Source organism: Leptinotarsa decemlineata, unplaced genomic scaffold (genome assembly GCF_025532065.1).
Source record: "Leptinotarsa decemlineata unplaced genomic scaffold, Ldec_3_MD MMD2_tig00026314_RagTag_RagTag, whole genome shotgun sequence".
NCBI lineage: Eukaryota > Metazoa > Arthropoda > Insecta > Coleoptera > Chrysomelidae > Leptinotarsa > Leptinotarsa decemlineata.
The window spans coordinates 6,962,682-6,979,420 of record NW_027412684.1 but is presented as its reverse complement, the minus strand read 5'-3'; the positions used below and the strand labels follow the sequence as shown (position 1 = coordinate 6,979,420).

Sequence of the window (16,739 nt, the reverse complement as noted above, 5' to 3'; positions counted from 1 at the left end):
TTTGTGAATGTGTTTTCATCACCAAATGAGGATTCACGTCGCTCCAGTAACGACAATTATGTCTATTCACTTCACCATTCACCATGAAAGAACTTTCGTCTGAAAAATGTTTTGCGACAACTAGATTCAACGAAAACTAACAGTGTCGGCCATTTCAAAACGTTCACTGATAATTAAATAAATTCTACAAATCTAGAAGACCTGCCTCAGAGAATCGTTCAGGAATGCCGATTTCTGACTCCGGACATCTTCAATAATCTAAGGAACGCTTTTGAAAGTAGACTATATGGAACTGGATGAAGATCATTTCGAACACTTTATTAGTTGATTTTGTTGCCATTGATAATCATTTTGTAATAAAACTTTCAACATTTAAATTCTCAATAACGAATGAACCAATTTCGAAAAAAATTACAGAATTACAGAAGTAATATAGGGACAAAAGACCTTTCAAATTATGTATCACTCGACTCCCCATGTCATTGAGAAAAAAAGGGGGGACAGTTGCTGACCGCAGGGGGGTGAAGTTTCGGGTATGATTTCCATATCAGAATTAGTCCCCCTCGAAATGAATATTGACGTGTTCTTTGAAATTTTCGATTACACGTCCGTTTCTGACGTACAGGGGGGCAAAAAAATCTCATTCAAAATATTCCTGTTATCATAGAGCAAGATAATCAGGTCAAGAAACTAGGAGGCATCGGTTCGTTATCCACTAAAAAAAAAATTTTTGTTCAAGAAATTACGGAGGTGACTTCAAAGACTTTATGATAAATAAATTCTAACCATGATGATAATTATGCACTTTCCACAAATAAAATGTTTATTCTATTTGAGTATGTCAGTCGGACGGTAGCCGGTCGGTTCAACGTGGGTGCTTTGTTCACTCACTCAAATCGACCGCCGTGTTGGTCGGTAGTTCAAACCCCAGGCTGAACGATCGATTTTCACTTGCTGTCACCAAACACGTTGAAGGGTAAAACCTCGTTAGTCCTTAGCTCGCACAAGTTTCGACTTCTGAGGGTTGTTGTTCTTGGGGGTGCGACAGAAAAACAGATTTCAAACAGATTTGTGAAAATTGCATCATTATTATCATGGATAGTGTTATTAATTTTCATCAAGTAACGGGCCAGTATATTCATTATAAATAAATTCATTTATTAATTATGGTCTTTGTGCTATTACCTTCACTGGATCTGCTGAAAATTCACTGGGTGATCATAAAGATCAAAGAATCTTCATATCATTCATTCTACCCAGAAAAAATGTGAATTTTTTCAACTTCTGAGAACGAAGTTAATGCAATCAAGGCTTTCCCAATATATAAGAAGGGTAAGTAACTGATTCATTTTCCTTGAAAACAGCTCAAGCTGAACTTCGCCTTTCATCATTATTTTTGTTTTTGTATATTTTGTATATTATTATTCCATTCATAATCTAGGCTATTAGTGAGTAAGCAAAATTAGTTAATAATGGAAATTATATTCAAACCAAAACTGTTGCTACAATATTCATAATGAAATTTCACCAAAATAATACTTTCATCACGCAGCACTAATACTTTCAGGTTGTTTCCTTTATAAGAAATGATCCGTGTTATCTTTTCCAAAATAGCTCAAACTGACCGTCAAATTCACTCAGTGTTCCAATAGGGAAAAATATTCGTGAACTGTATAGGTTCCGATCTAGCCTCGACATATGAAATAGAAACAGTTTTGCCAATGATACGTTCCTTTAGTTTGGCATACCCATCAGCAGTTATCTTTGCTTGTTCAAACACCCTAATAAAATCATCTGGCTCGTCGTCTTCGCCCTTTGTTGTACTTCGTTGTCCTTTCCATAACCAGATTTCTGTATTATTGTCGAGTAGAAAAAGTGCTGTAAATGGAAGATATTGGTGAAAAATTGAGTCATCGAACGAGTTTCCATTGAAACTGTTATTAGGTTGTTTCAATAGTTTTGTCCGTTTTTATGAGTCTAATTTTTTTTCTATACGAATAAGGTAAAGTACCCGTCATTTGAGATCATTATAAGGACTTCTCCGGAGGCCCGCATATCAACCGCTATATGGGATGACAGGTGATTCACACAGTGAAATCAGGTTCGGCTGCAGGATCAACCTCAATGTTATATTCTGTGAGGTATTCTATGACTTCCGGGGAGAATCCGCTGACTCCTGCAACTGCTTTGAGGGGAAGTGCGGTCTCCTGGTGCAACCTTTCTTTGGGCGAGGATGTCTCCAGGGTGCCCAAGTTGTAGTTCTTCCAAGAGTCCAGTTTCTACTGCCTGTAGACAGCACAGTAGGCAAGATCCGAATATTTCTGCAACTCAAAGCTGGCGGGTCTATCCCGAAACACGCACATTAAGCCAAAGGGGTAGTCGTATTTCCCCTCTTTGTGCCGACGCTTCTCCTCATTTTGGGCCATTTTCAGCATGAAAATTGCGTGATTGGGATTCGCTAAAATCGACGAGAGTCGATTTTTCCTGCTCCTGATTGGTGATGGTTCTATCGATTAGAGAATTATCGAAGTGTTTGAAAAGATGGTAGTTGGTTGACGAAATATCTGGGTATTATGTTGGGTGGGGCAGAAATTCGACGCCCAATTCTTTCAATTTTCGGTTAGTGAGCAGGATCGGACCTCTTCTGTTGACCAGCACTGGCTGCTGCTGAAGCAATTTCCGGTACATTACGTCGATTTCATCACAATAAGACTCTGCTGTGATGATTTGACCCGGTTGAAGAAAGTTATAGTGAATCACACGATTCGCTGACCACTATAGAGTAACTATGGTATTTTGGTGGGGTTTCGTGTTTGGGAAGAGCTTGGGTGGCTCATCGGTGTCCATCAACTGTCCTGAACATCTTGTCATGTAGCAGAATTGGACCTCTTCTACTGACCCCAATGCCGGCTGCTGTTGAACCAATTTTTGGTACATTTCATCGAATACCTCACAATAGGACTCTACTGTTATGGTAAGGCCTGGTTGCAGAAAGTTATAGTGAATCACACCAGCTGCTGACCACGATACAGTAACCATGGTAATTTTTTGGATGGTTTTCGCCTTTGGGGAGTGCCTGGGTAGCTCATCGGTATCCAACCACTGTCCTGAACGTCTCCTGTTGTCGTAGAGAATCCACTTTTCATCACACGTGATGATTCGATACAGAAAAGGATCATTTTGGTTGCTAATGAAGAACAGACCTCGAAACGTGACAAATTCTGTCGATCTTTAAAATCGTGGGTCACCTCCTTTTCGAGCTTTTTGACCTTTCAAATACGTTTTAAACCATTAAAAACCGCATGGATGCTGATGCCGTTCTTCCGCCATCCCATGCAGCGTTTGGTTCAATTTGAAGTCGTAGAGAAAAATTGGCCGTAATGGCTTCACGATTTCATATAGTAATGAACTGAAAAGAGGCGAAAAAAATGGAAAAAAATAACAGTACAAAATTCTCCACGTCAGAGTAGAATAAACATGTATTGAGATAAGCAGCTACAAAAATACATGACATTGAAACGGACAAAACTTTCGAAACAACCCAATATAATATTGTTTAGATATAATGAAATACTAGGTGATACCTATTAAAACTCATGCATTTGATATTCACCAACACCATACATTTGTTGAAGCAGCAATCAAAAAAAATTGAAGAGACTTTCCATATAGCATACGACGTAGGTACTGTTGACATACATATTAGATCCATTTTACATTTTTACGTCGTAATGAGTACGTAAATTCATGCACTTACCGGGTTGAATGAATGTACTCGGTACATACATAATGAGTCCATTTTAGGTCTTTATGTCCATGGATCTTAGTACCTTAGTTTGAAAATAAGTTTTTCGTTAGTCCTTAGCTCGCACAAGTTTCGAATTCTGAGGCTTGTCGTTCAGAGAGATGCGACAGCTAGTTAACAGAAGAACATATTTTAAACATATTTCTAACATTCGTTCCTTGTAGGGATCTATTATAGTTCGCTTATTTTGAACAACATACTTTTTATCGCAATGATCACCGCCCAACTTCGTTAATCCCTTACTATATCCCGTAGTCTTGTATGTCGAGATGTTCCACACTTGTTGAAGTGCACGAATAGTTTTTAAAGCCACCTTCATATTCAATTTTTCAAATAATCTGAACAAATACATAGGCGTATTTTGGAAGAACTATAAATTTTGAGTCTTCGTCTTTCTGAAAAATGTAAGATTCACGGAGACACTTTGATTTTTGTTTTCCTAATTATTATGAATCATCCACTAGGTTTGAAGGATACCCGTTAATCTATCCATGTACCCAATCCGCAACATCACGAACACCTACAGAATGTGATGATATTACCTCGATGGAACTGAAAGGCAACATAATGTGCGGATTGAAGGGCACAAAAAGGACATCCATCAAGAGCCACCAAATCGACACATCTGGAGTTACCAATACATGAAATAGTGCGAAACTAGTATAATCGGAAGTTCATGGAAGCCGCACAGATACGAATTAAAACACATTCAGATAGACCAGAAAAGAATTCAGAAACGTTTGAAGACTCTCAATAATGAGGAAAAGTGTACCGAGAAAAAATGTTTCAAAATCAGCCTTGCTTCATCGAAATTAGTCACTAAGCCGATCGTGGATACCAACATTGTAAATAACTTGAAATATTTTTTCATTATTCTTTCACGTATATTCCTGACTTTTATTGAGTTTATAACATTCGTCAGGAACTTCATGATTCATATCATTATCTCTCTGTATCGTTTTATTTCTTTATCAGTTCAAAATGTCTATCCAATTATTTGATGATGGTAGTAAAGGTGGCTTCATTGTGGCATTTCATAATACAAAATGTGTTTTTCATAATTATTTATATTGTTTATATTATTTTATATTTATATTATTTATAAGTATTTATATGAAAATATTCCGAATCGAACCAATTATCTTCTCCAGTCTCGAAACTTGATCACCAGTAGCATTGACAGATTTCGAACACCAGTTCTTGGTGAAAAGATTTCCAGACACATAAAGCATATTCGAGATCCAAGATTTAGCATTGCTGGAGATATTTACCTTGTTTTGGAAACTTTGTTAATATACTTACCTATTCATTCGGTTATAACTCAGCCCCATTTCTTGTTTCTCAACATGGGAAACCAGGGCACCGCACACTTAAAACTTTAGGTATAAATTTACCTATATATGTCTTGTAATTGATCAGAATTGAAAATTAGAACTTCAGATTGACTAATAACCCTATAAAGGCTTTTTCCCATATGGTACATGCTGGTCCCACCCGGCATCGCCCGGTGAGATACCATCGCAACGGCTTAGGCAGCGATGGCACTGCAATAAGCAGTGGACTTGCTCAGATTATAAATGAGCCAACTAGAATACGTGTGATGCACTGTTTGGAACCTTTGGTGTGATATTGAATATTACTGGTGGTTTTTCCCAACTTCCAAGGGAAAGATCAAACTCTTGAAGATGATCACTTGGTAATCGAAACTCGTGTCGAGGTGTTAAAATAACGGTTTAGTGTTGGGAAAAACTCCAGTAATAGCCAAACAGGATTTCTGACCGTGATGGAGAATATGCTAGTCTTCTGGACACGAGTGTATACCTAACAATCAATCCAGAAATTTTACAGTTACTGTAAGGCCTCCATTGGGATCTTCTGACCACAAACTCATTTCAGTGTTGAGTAAATTACCGATAAATGTTGGGGAACAATCTGAGCCGCGCAAAGTTTGAAATTACAGACCAGCTGAATGGGAGAATCTTCAAAACCATTTTCGAAATTTCCACGAGCCAGATGTTTTCAGCTCTGAAGATACATCAACTTGTGCTTCTGAAGTAACGGAAGTTATTCTATCGTCCATGGATAAATATATTGTTTTTTCAATGAAACGACCTTCTAACAGCAACCTTGGTTCAACAAAAATTGCTAGCAAACTGTCGCCTCCAAAAATCTCGTCTACCGCCAGTAGCGCAAAAATCCCAATGCCAAAAACCGAACTAGGTTTTTAATTCTCGCAACAGCTGCAAACTTAGGAGGATAAATGAAAGCAAAAAGCTTCACAATCAGAGAATCAGGGATAAACTGCTTGCCAATCCCAACGGGTCTAGATTCTTCCGATCGGTAGCTAAAGCTTCTAATCAAAACTTCAAAAAATCCACAATTCCACCAACACATCGGATGGTTCAATTGCAACAACATACATAGAAAAAGCAAATTTACTAACTGAACAATTTGTGTCCCACTCCACAGTCGATTTTCTGGGAAAGGCACCACCCACTATTCCCACACCAGAATCCACAATGTCGGAAATTACTTTTCGACAGCGTCTAGTCATACGAATTTTGAAACAACTCAATACCAACAAGGCGTATGCCCTGATGAAGTGCCCGTCATCGTACTTGGAAAGTGCGCAAATGAAGTCGCACCAGTATTTTGCAGACTTTTCAACCTGTCTTATAAGAAAGGCGTTTTTCCTTCTTGTTGAAAGATTTCTCGCGTTCAGCCTTTTCCCAAAAAGGTAAGAACCATTTTCCAAATAACTATAGGCCAGTCTCTTTGATATCAATGATACAAAAAATCATGAAGAAAGTCGTGAACCACCATATCCCCAAATATTTGGAAGGCTTCATCAACATCATGAGTGATCATCAATATGGTTTTCGGAAACGAAGATCAACAGGCGACCTTCTATCGTATGTCACCCAAATTTGGAATAATACAATCGAGAAACATGGAGAATCAAAAGCTGGTGCGCTTAATATTTGTAAGGCTTTTGCCCGTGTGTGGCATGAGGGTTTGCTGGCCAAACTTCGATGCTATGGCTTGTCGGATCATTTTTGTATATGGCTCTTCAGCTTACTGAAGGAACGTTGCCTGCAAGTGGCCGTCGATGGATATCTCTCGAAAATGCTGGTGTTCCCAGAGATCTATTTTGTCTCCAACCCTCTTTTTATTATATATCAACGACTTATTGGAAAAATCCAAGAATACAATATATTGCTTTGCTGACGATAGCACACTTGTTTCGTCATTCCATTTGGATTCCAGGACATCGGCTACGGAAGCACATCATCACCGGCAGCAGGAGGAAGCATATCTTAATGAAGATCTAGAAGTAATTTCGAATTGGTGTGAAAGTAACTAGGTTCAATTCAATGACACAAAACCCAGGCATCGATTTTCTCCAAAAAGATAAATGTCTGAACTGGTGATAATAATGTCAGGCCAGACACTTCCGCTTTCTGCTTCGATAAGTTTGTTGGGGGTTAAAATGACACCAATATGTCTTGGCACAATCATGTCGCTGGAATTTCAAGGGCTGCTTCTCAAAAGCTTAGAGCACTGCTCACACCTCAGCAACTTTTGATGCTTTATAAAGCTCAGATCAGACCTTCTTTGGAGTATTGTTCTCATGTATGGAGCTCTGCCCCCAAACATATCCTGAAGTTGCTAGATTCCATCCAGAAAAGAGCCATTCGCGAACATAACGTGTAATTTTAACAGCGTAGAACATAGAAGATAGATTGGACATTTGTCTCTATTCCATAGATACTTTCACGGAAAGTGTTCGGGTGACTTGACACCCGAAAGACTACAGGAAAGATGTTCCTGTAGTGCTTGTGTTTTGTTTTAAAAAAAAATCTTTGGAAGAACAGTGCCCGACAACTGTGCCGTAATTTTGCCGGCATTACGATCTGATCATTCCACTTAGCCAGCTCAGTCTATTTTTAGAAGATGAGTTAGAGGGTTCAATGGGTTTTTCCGTTAAATAGGTATTGTCCCCTCAAAAGTCGAATTTTGTGTGGACAAGTTACCACTTTTTAATATGGAACAGTGGGGCAGGTATGTACCTAGCTACTTAAAAGACAACACAAAACAAAAATGCAACCTTAACTTTGAAGTGATTACATAAACCAAACAAACGCAATTGCAACGTTTCTTCATCAAACGTGTCGCACCAGTGTGTGAGGCGGAATTAATTCATTTTGTCGCGTAATATTTTCGATTTTGCGATAACTGGAATAATAATTTTAATTGCATGGTGTATAGAGCAATTATAATGTGCATGAAATATCGTATTTGTCGAAATAGCTCTCTGATCACTTTTTGAAACATTAAGAAGGGCTAACCTTAAAATATAAGCATGTGCTATCGCGGACTTTTCTGTAAATCTCTAAAAGAAGAACAATATGTATTGAGTTGTTTTGTTGAATCTCAAAGCGTTTTCGATTACATATCTTCGGCTTCGCACGGATAGAACCACCGTCCCACTTTGTACAGATAACATCGTTATATTTCGAAAACATTTGTTTGAATTTATGGAATCCTCTAAAATTCAGAAACCAGTTATTTGAATCAGCATATATCTATAGTTTGTCTCAAATTTTGATTAGTTGTGTCTTTGTGCACTCCAGATGCTCAAGATGAACTCCGCCTTTTTAGTTTGCATAGGAAATGTTGTAGTGTATTTGATAGACCTTATCCTTTTTGTGATCCTGTGTTCTACTTAATAAAGAATATTATTATTATTATAATTTATATAAAATATTGATGAATTATAAATATAAATCGTCCTCTTGGATCACTCCTTCCATTGGGGAGTTCGTATGAAAATCTGTTCAGTAGTTTTCGAGTTTAATGCGTTGACTGTCAAGTGGCATACACATATTCACAACTGCTATACCAAATCTCTAAAGAAATAAACATGGTCTGATGACTGTATAATAACCTCTCCCAGCTTTCCAATACAGTAGTATCTGGCAAGTCTGTTGAGAAACCACTACTTTCCTGGTTAATATATACCCATTGAATATTTGTGTTTCCCCATAGACAAAATTCACCTATTCAGGATAGATATAACCAATACAGCATTGACCTCTACTACTGAGCTTGACTCCATATACTCAATAAAACTTATAGAAATCAAATCATTCTGTTGACTCTGTTGAGGAGAGATGGGTGGAAAAATTTTTCATTCTCCCCTCTAAATCATAAACTCCTGCCAGAAACAGGACACTACCCCTGCCGGAAACAACCTCTTTTTTAGCTGATACCACGACACTACCATTGGATTGAAAGCTTCATCACCGAGAAAACTGTTACAGATCTGTTTGTTAAAATTTGCATATCTAGTTTGTTCGAAAGCAGGGACTTGCACAATCGATTGGGTGACCAGTTTCCAAGTATCACTCACCAATGAAGGTGAGATTATTTAAAACAGCATTGTACGAAATTTCCATTCGATTTTAAATTGAAATTAGTGTCAGCTCCATTTCATGAACAGATCCCCAAACATATTAGAGTCACCCCATGTACCAGTATAACAGAAATCAGTCAGATGATTGTAACTAGTACAGGTACATATGGCAAAAAAAAATATTTCAAATGATTGTTCATATCTCACAGCTTTACTACACACTAGGATCTGGAAATGCTTGCAAAAAAACAACTACTTCCCTGACAAATAACATGATGGACATCAATGTGGCTTCACTTTGCAATGCTTTCATCACTAAGTAAATTTTTGTCAACTCAGTATTTTCAATATTGATATGAGTTGATGACTGACTTGTCTGTCTTTCTGCCTCTTCACTTTTTTCCCTTTTTATCCATGTACATATTTAACTTATTTTTTATAGAATTTCAGTGAGATTATAGTAATATGAGGAATAAAAAAATGTTAGTCTGAACTGACAGCATATGAAGGCATTAGTAGTTGAGAGGCTGCTATGGCTAATGATGAGGAACAGCATAGTTTGTGTTTCATCAGCTCACCTGGTTCTTCAGCACTGTAAAGATGAGACTGCAAAAATGGAAATGCTGCCACATGACCAGTACTCCTCAAAGAATACTGAACCTCAGTTGCTGAAAATTGTTCTGTAATAGAATTGAAATAGAAAAGCCGTGGAGTAAAATCTAACTTTCCCTCTAGATGAAAGTATTCAGTCTGGTCATCTTTAAAAATTATGTCATTGTTGCTTTCATCAACATGTTTAATTGTAAAACGTTTCCAGTTATTATCTATCTGTTTCAATTCTGATGCCAGATTCAGACACACTGAAGAGTTATTCTCAATCGTAGCTCCACCCTGCCAAATATAAATGAATTTTTCTTGAGGAACTACAATTAAAAAAATTGCCCTGCTTCTCAAATTCTTCTTCAAAAATTGTAACTCATATAAATGAATCTCTTTTGGCAATTCTCCTCTAAGCATGAAGAGTCGAGATTTACATGGATCAAAGTTTACTTCGGAACCAATAAAAACAATAACATGTTTTGGAAATAATATGTGAAAAAATATAGGTGGTTCACTCCATTGACAAATTCTTTCAACAACTGTATTCTCATTATTGAAGGTAGGGGGCAAAGGAGAAAGACCTTTAGAAGATTGACAACCTCTCCAATAATAAAACATTGTTTCTTCCTTCAGTTTTGTATCTTCTAAAACGAATTCAAAAGTCCATTGAATTAAATAATTTTCAGTATCGAATAGGATACCGTAGCTGTTTTTATCTATAGGTACCAATTCATTATCAATGATTTTCCAGCAAACAAACAGTTTTGTTCTTTTTACTTGAAAATTTGTCATAGATGTAGAATTTTCCATTCCTCTACCAAATTTGTGATAATCGATAATGAGACACGGATCATCGTGGCAGCTTTCAAACATTTCTTCAATAACTGACATTTTCAACTCCACTTCTGCACAGAATTTTGTTTAAATCTAATTCACAAGCTCTATCCTTCAATTCAATTGAACTTCAATCTTCAGTCCTGTATCTTAACACCAATAATGTTTTGTTTATCTTCCTTTTTCATTATTTCCTACATTGGCTATGATTATCAGAACCTTCCGGCCAAATCTATGTCACATATATGCTTCATTTATAATGGAAGGCTAGATCATGCTTATCCAAATTTTTGCATTTTTATTGCGAATTGCATCTGTTATTTCTTTTCAGTAATAACAAATCACGACTCAAAAGCTGTTTTGTCTTTTATTTACGATAAAAAACACATACCGAAAGAAAACGATAATATTATTGTGTTTACTTATAATAATAATAATAATAATAATAATAACAGTAACCTTTATTAACCATATGTGTATGAAATCTAACAACAAAGTAATAGTATGGTTGAAAGGAGCCCGATCAGTCAAGACTGGTCTTCCTCGGCAACCTGGAACTTACACTCTCATAGGCATCTAGTTGCCTGTTGTTGTTAACTTGTCTAACTAATCTTAATGAGCTGAAGTCTATAAAATGGTTTTGTTGCAAAATATGATGGGCGACTGCTGATTTTTCAGGTCTTCCATATTTTAAGTGTGCCATGTGTTCCTTAAATCTTACTTTAATAGATCTTTTTGTATGTCCATAATATTTTGCATCGCAGTCCATACATTCAATTTCGTAAATTCCAGACTTTTCCGAATTCTCAACTTTGTCTTTTGGACTTCCCAAGAGGCTCTGTAGAGTATCGTTTGTTTTAAAAAAATTACCGATTTGGTGTTGGGAAAAAAACTCCAGTAATATTCATTACTACACCAAAGGTTCCAAACAGTGCATCATAAACGTCTTTATGTTGTTGATAGACACTAAGTCCACGTAAATTGAACGTTTGTTGGGTAATTGAAACTTTTGGCTTGAATATCCGCGTTTTATCTTCACTTTCTGGTAGGTTTTCACCGGACAAATTATACCTGCAAAAGTTATATGATATTAGGATTGTAAATAATGAATTGGGGATCGGGTGTGGGTGTAACCCCCCCTGCTATTATGATTAAATACCTAGAAATAACAAGTTACTCATAAATAGTAAAGTTTTTGAGAAAATTATATTGGATTTATAAAGTTACTCATCGTTGAGAAGTATAGAAGTTTCTTTATATTCGCTCAAACCACTAAAATTTTTTTTATTTTATCAAGTTGTTAAAGAAGAAATGTATGGAATAGTGAAAAATTCGAATGTCAACATTTTGAAGATGATTTATTCTCACATATGTATATGAATATTCTTTATAATTATTTATGATTTTATGTTTCGAAGACTGTTTCAGAACTTTTCCATAATAGTTTTGTTTGACAATAACTTTCCAGGCATTTTATTAAAATCAATAATGCTCCTCTTCGATTTTTTCTGTGGTAAAATTTTCCTGGCTTTCCTCTTGATGAACCTTCGCACTGGAATACATTTATATGTCCTATGAAAATATAGGGAAAAACATTATTTTTTCATTCATTCAAATAATTGATGAGGTCCTCAGACATCTCAAAGAGTTGAAATTCATCTAAACTCATTTCATAACATCAGAAAGGTGTTGAAAAATTTGGAATTTAGCAACAGGATAAGTGAAAATGAATAAAACTGTTACAGATTTTTTGGCTAGGAAGAACAAGGACAATAAAAATAAAAAATCAAAATATACTGATGATAAATGATGAAAAGTGCAAAAATTAAAAGAAACAGGAAAAAAAGTGGAAACTGAACTGAAATCTAAAACAATTATTGATTGCTACCGGAATGCTTTCCGTTTCGAAAATTTGTCTCATTCTCAGACGCAGCCCTCTCTATGTTTTTTTTCTTTTTATTGCTTACTCTTCTATGACCTCAGAAGAGTCAGAACCATAGAGTCAGAACTGCGTGTCAGCACAGTATAGAAGTAAACATATGTACGGTGGTGTAAGTAAGAAAAAGAAGAAGATTGATAACTAAAAGTTGTCATTCAGGTTATTTGTTGATATTTTATATTTTATTATTGTACAGTAAAACCATAGTAAAACCTGCAGAATTATATTTCTATTTTTTTTTTCGAATACCATGCGTTATATAAAATTCTCATTCATCAACTGATATTTATATAGTTTTATCAATAGTGATGGAGGAAACTTTGCCCGGCACCAGCACTGGGGTTCAACATAAAAATGTATCACCAGTACCAAAACTACTGGGAGACCCAGTGGTTGTTCCTGTTCTCCAGGCTGTTTCAGTACCGGATGTACTGGCGGTGCCAGTAGTTGATCCCATTGTAGTTCATGTTCCTGAGGCTGCTACAAAAAATGAAAAACCTTTGAATGTATGTGAACAAATCAGGATAAAAACTTAGTGGAGAGTGGGGTAATTTCGAACACTTGAGGACTGAAATAAAATCAAATCAGTTTCAAGTTACATTAGTAAAAATTCACACTTAAACTAATTACTCTTATGTTCTTAAAAATTCACTTGAACTAATTCCCCTTAAGCTCTTATAATCAACATAGATGCATTTTCTGAATCAGCTTATATTCTGATAAAAAATAAAATCTTTGGTGTGCCGATTTACGGATAGTAATGGGATAATCAGGAACATAGGAATAATCATCAACATAGACTGAATGGTTCAATAATCACAGAAAAATCACCTTGATATATGTATCAGCTGTTAGTACTGTTTGCCTAATTGATGTTGATGCTGATCCTATTAGAAAATTAAATTAAAGAAGGAACATATTTTCTGGGAGCGCTGAATGTTGTAGTTGTTCAAGTGTCTTTTTCTCACCACTTTTTTGAAATGCTGCTGTTTTCAGCCTTTTGGTACTAAAATCCTTGAACTTATTTGAACATTGAAAATACTTGTCTTGTCAACATAGTACAAGTAATTAGCATCAAAGTGATGTTTGTGTGCAAAACTTTTTTAAGTCTTCGAAATTGTATTTGATTTCATGTTTATCTGAAATATGTAGGATTTGAATAGTTTTGAATCAACTATGGTGCATTGATGGGCATAAAACTTATGTTATTACATAAATTACATATTTTATCAACCTGCCCAGCTAATGGAAGATTTGTTTGAAGGTGGTTGACAATGAAAGATGTTTGCATCCTATGAGGTGTGTGAAAAACCTAACAAACCAAAATTGATGCATGTGGTAATTATCAACATTCCTGATTACCCTTATCCAAATTGTCCTCCTCTAGCCGATACCCACAAAAATACTATACTATATTTCCTTTGAGATTATAATTGCATGACATTTAAGAATATTGTGGCATCAGATATTGAATTACTCAGAAGATAACTCCCTCACTTTACTGTTCACAACTTTAGAATTCAACTCACGATTGCTTTATTGGAAATATCTTCCATCATTTATAACACTCCTAAACCAAGCTGTCCATTATTACCCCACCCTACCAAACTGTAATGTTTCTACTTCATTTCAGATGTCCGCGGGAGCTTGTAAGCTTCGCTCTTGGTTAAATAAATCCTTCAGGGTGGAAATGACAGATGGAAGAATTCTCATAGGAATATTTCTGTGCACTGATAGGGATGGTAACATAATTTTAGGATCATGCTCTGAATACTTGCCAATAGAAAAAGGTAAATCTCTAAATGAAGAACCAAGAATGTTGGGGTTGGTAATGATTCCTGGTAAACATGTTGTTAGCATTAAAATAGATCCAAGCGAGTATGTGCCAGGAGTGAAAAAACTCCTGAGTAAAGATGTGAATCCTGAAGAAGTTATGTGATGTACTATCCTTAAGTATTTATTATTTTCAAGTTGACAAAAAAATATACGGTCAATTTTTTGTGACCGATGAATTAGTTTTTTTTTATTTGTCCTTTGGTCTTTGACAAAAATTAATATATTTTCAAATTAAAGTATATTCTGCTCGGGATACTGCAGTTATTAATTTTAGGACTATCATTATCTGAATTTATATAAATGATTTCTCGAAGTATATGAAAATTGTTTATATCATCCTATTAGCAGACGATAATGCTCTTACACTTTCTGGCAATATGTTAGAGTGGAACATGAATCAGGCCATGGATGGTGAAAATGAAAATTTTGGTTTCTTTACAACTGGCTCTCTGTACTTCCATTACTCGTTACGTACCTGGGAGTATCGCAATATTGAAAAGTGTTTCATCTGACTTAGGATCATGCAAATGAATTACATTTCTCAACTGTTTGTTGAATACTGCTCTAACATTTTCTTGACATTTACTTCATAGTGTCTAATTCACTTATTTTAGGAAATTACGAGTTGTCGCGCTTCCCAATGTTATAAGTCTATGCCGAGTTCAATAACACAAATAAGTTTCAAATTTAGTAACTTTATTCAATAATTTAAAGTAACAACCGAATACTATACTTCAATTGCCTTAATGATTATCGCACTTTTTCACTGTCGCTCAATCACTTTTCTGAAATAATCCGCCTCCCTAACTGACTATAATCTGCAGCTCGACATCCCCTCTTATCATTATCTTATCATGTTAAAGAAAATGAAATTTGGGCTGGTAGGATGGTCGTCTGCTACTGCGGCAGACATCGTTGGAACGTTGCTAAGACTTGGAGGTATAATCTATGCACATACCACTGATGATGTTTGACGGCAGTACCAAATGTTTGGTACCACGGCGGTTCCATGATCACGGCCTACCAGCCCAGATTTTGTTTTCTCTAATCGTGACTACGTCCATGAAAGTTCATTTTTTATATCCTTAGAATCATTCACATTCATTGGAGAAACTTGACAGATTGCCTTGGAGTTAATTAACGTCAATGTACCGAAGTCTGATCGATATTTTCAGAAGCAGTACATTGGGGGGTGGGGGTTAACGGCATAATATGATTTGAAGTTTCTATTAACCTCGTCCTGGTCGATCAGTCAATGTATGTATAGACCTAGATACTACCTTCGTCCTCGCAAACGACGCCTACAGTATTGAAGATGTCTGCCGCAGTGGCAAACGAAACGTTAAGTACTACAAGGTCCTGCTACCCGGATTTTGTTTTTTCTAATCTTGAATAGTTTGTCTTCTAGGAAAGACGTTGAAGAAGGGAAACAATGATTGAAGAAGTACTGTGTTTTTACTTATTATAACTGGATTTGAATTTTCGATAAGAACGAGGACGCTAAATACTACGTACAGTGTTGAATATGTTTAGTGTTTTCACATTAATTATAATCTTCATCACTCTGCAGATATGTGTTTCACTTGATCCACTCGCAAATATTCTCTTCTTAATAACCAATCAACAGCGACAAGTACGTGTTACAAAGTATTTACAAATATTTATATTGTGGGTGAACTTCAAATAATCGTGTGGGTTATTATGAATTATGACTTGGCTATTCGCCACTGAATGAGGTTAAAAATTCAACGAAGTTATGAAATTCCTGGAGATTCTATCGAATGTTTATCAAACACTAAAAATGTAACCTGATACTTCATTTAATTTTTTATCATATTATCAAAATGTCAATAGAAAGTCCAACAAAAATTTATTAATAAGTAAATATCACACTACCAATTACTAGAAACCTTGAGAAGGGTCAAAAAATGAAGACTCATTTTCGTTAAATGCCTCAATATTTTAATACATCGAGTGTCATATTTTTGGTTTCGTATTTCAAAAAAATATGACAGAATCACTTAAGAGTTTTTTAAGTTTTGAGTTTTTTCATTTACTATTCACCAACATATATACGTAGCTTGGATTAGATTATTATAATTTCTGTAAATCTGTGAAGGAGATGTACCTATTTCATTTTCCATTATCTATCGGATCCCCTCTGCAAATGTGATAGATCAATGTGTTGTCGAAGTCTATACCAAAATAATCGCAACTGCCAACCACATTGACTTTAAAAAACGAGATTAACAATTTCAATAAATCATTATTATTGTGGATTTAAAGTAAATGCAAAGCAGATAATAGGA

At 35.7% G+C, this 16,739-nt stretch overlaps 2 protein-coding genes across 4 annotated transcripts; one reads left to right on the top strand and one right to left on the bottom strand.

Moving 5' to 3' along the window:
* Window positions 1-1,462: 1,462 nt before the first annotated feature.
* On the bottom strand, window positions 1,463-10,873 carry LOC111502405 (supervillin). 2 transcript variants are annotated; one of them, XM_074181442.1, is made up of 2 exons: window positions 9,720-10,873; window positions 1,463-1,878 (listed from the first exon to the last, which is right to left on the bottom strand). In XM_074181442.1, the coding sequence occupies exons 1-2, from the start codon at window positions 10,710-10,712 to the stop codon at window positions 1,759-1,761; spliced, it is 1,113 nt and encodes a 370-aa protein (XP_074037543.1). In that variant the 5' UTR covers window positions 10,713-10,873; the 3' UTR covers window positions 1,463-1,758. The 2 variants fall into 2 exon arrangements, with proteins under 2 accessions (XP_074037543.1, XP_023012249.2); XM_023156481.2 differs by having other exon boundaries at window positions 9,800-10,841.
* A 1,779-nt stretch (window positions 10,874-12,652) lies between these two features.
* Sbat (LSMD1 domain-containing protein Sbat) lies at window positions 12,653-14,602 on the top strand. 2 transcript variants are annotated; one of them, XM_023156482.2, is made up of 3 exons: window positions 12,653-12,753; window positions 12,901-13,100; window positions 14,228-14,602. In XM_023156482.2, exons 2-3 carry the CDS (start codon window positions 12,903-12,905, stop codon window positions 14,531-14,533), a joined length of 504 nt encoding a protein of 167 aa, XP_023012250.2. In that variant the 5' UTR covers window positions 12,653-12,753; window positions 12,901-12,902; the 3' UTR covers window positions 14,534-14,602. The 2 variants fall into 2 exon arrangements, with proteins under 2 accessions (XP_023012250.2, XP_074037825.1); XM_074181724.1 differs by lacking the exon at window positions 12,653-12,753 and having other exon boundaries at window positions 12,760-13,100.
* The last annotated feature ends 2,137 nt before the right edge of the window (window positions 14,603-16,739 follow it).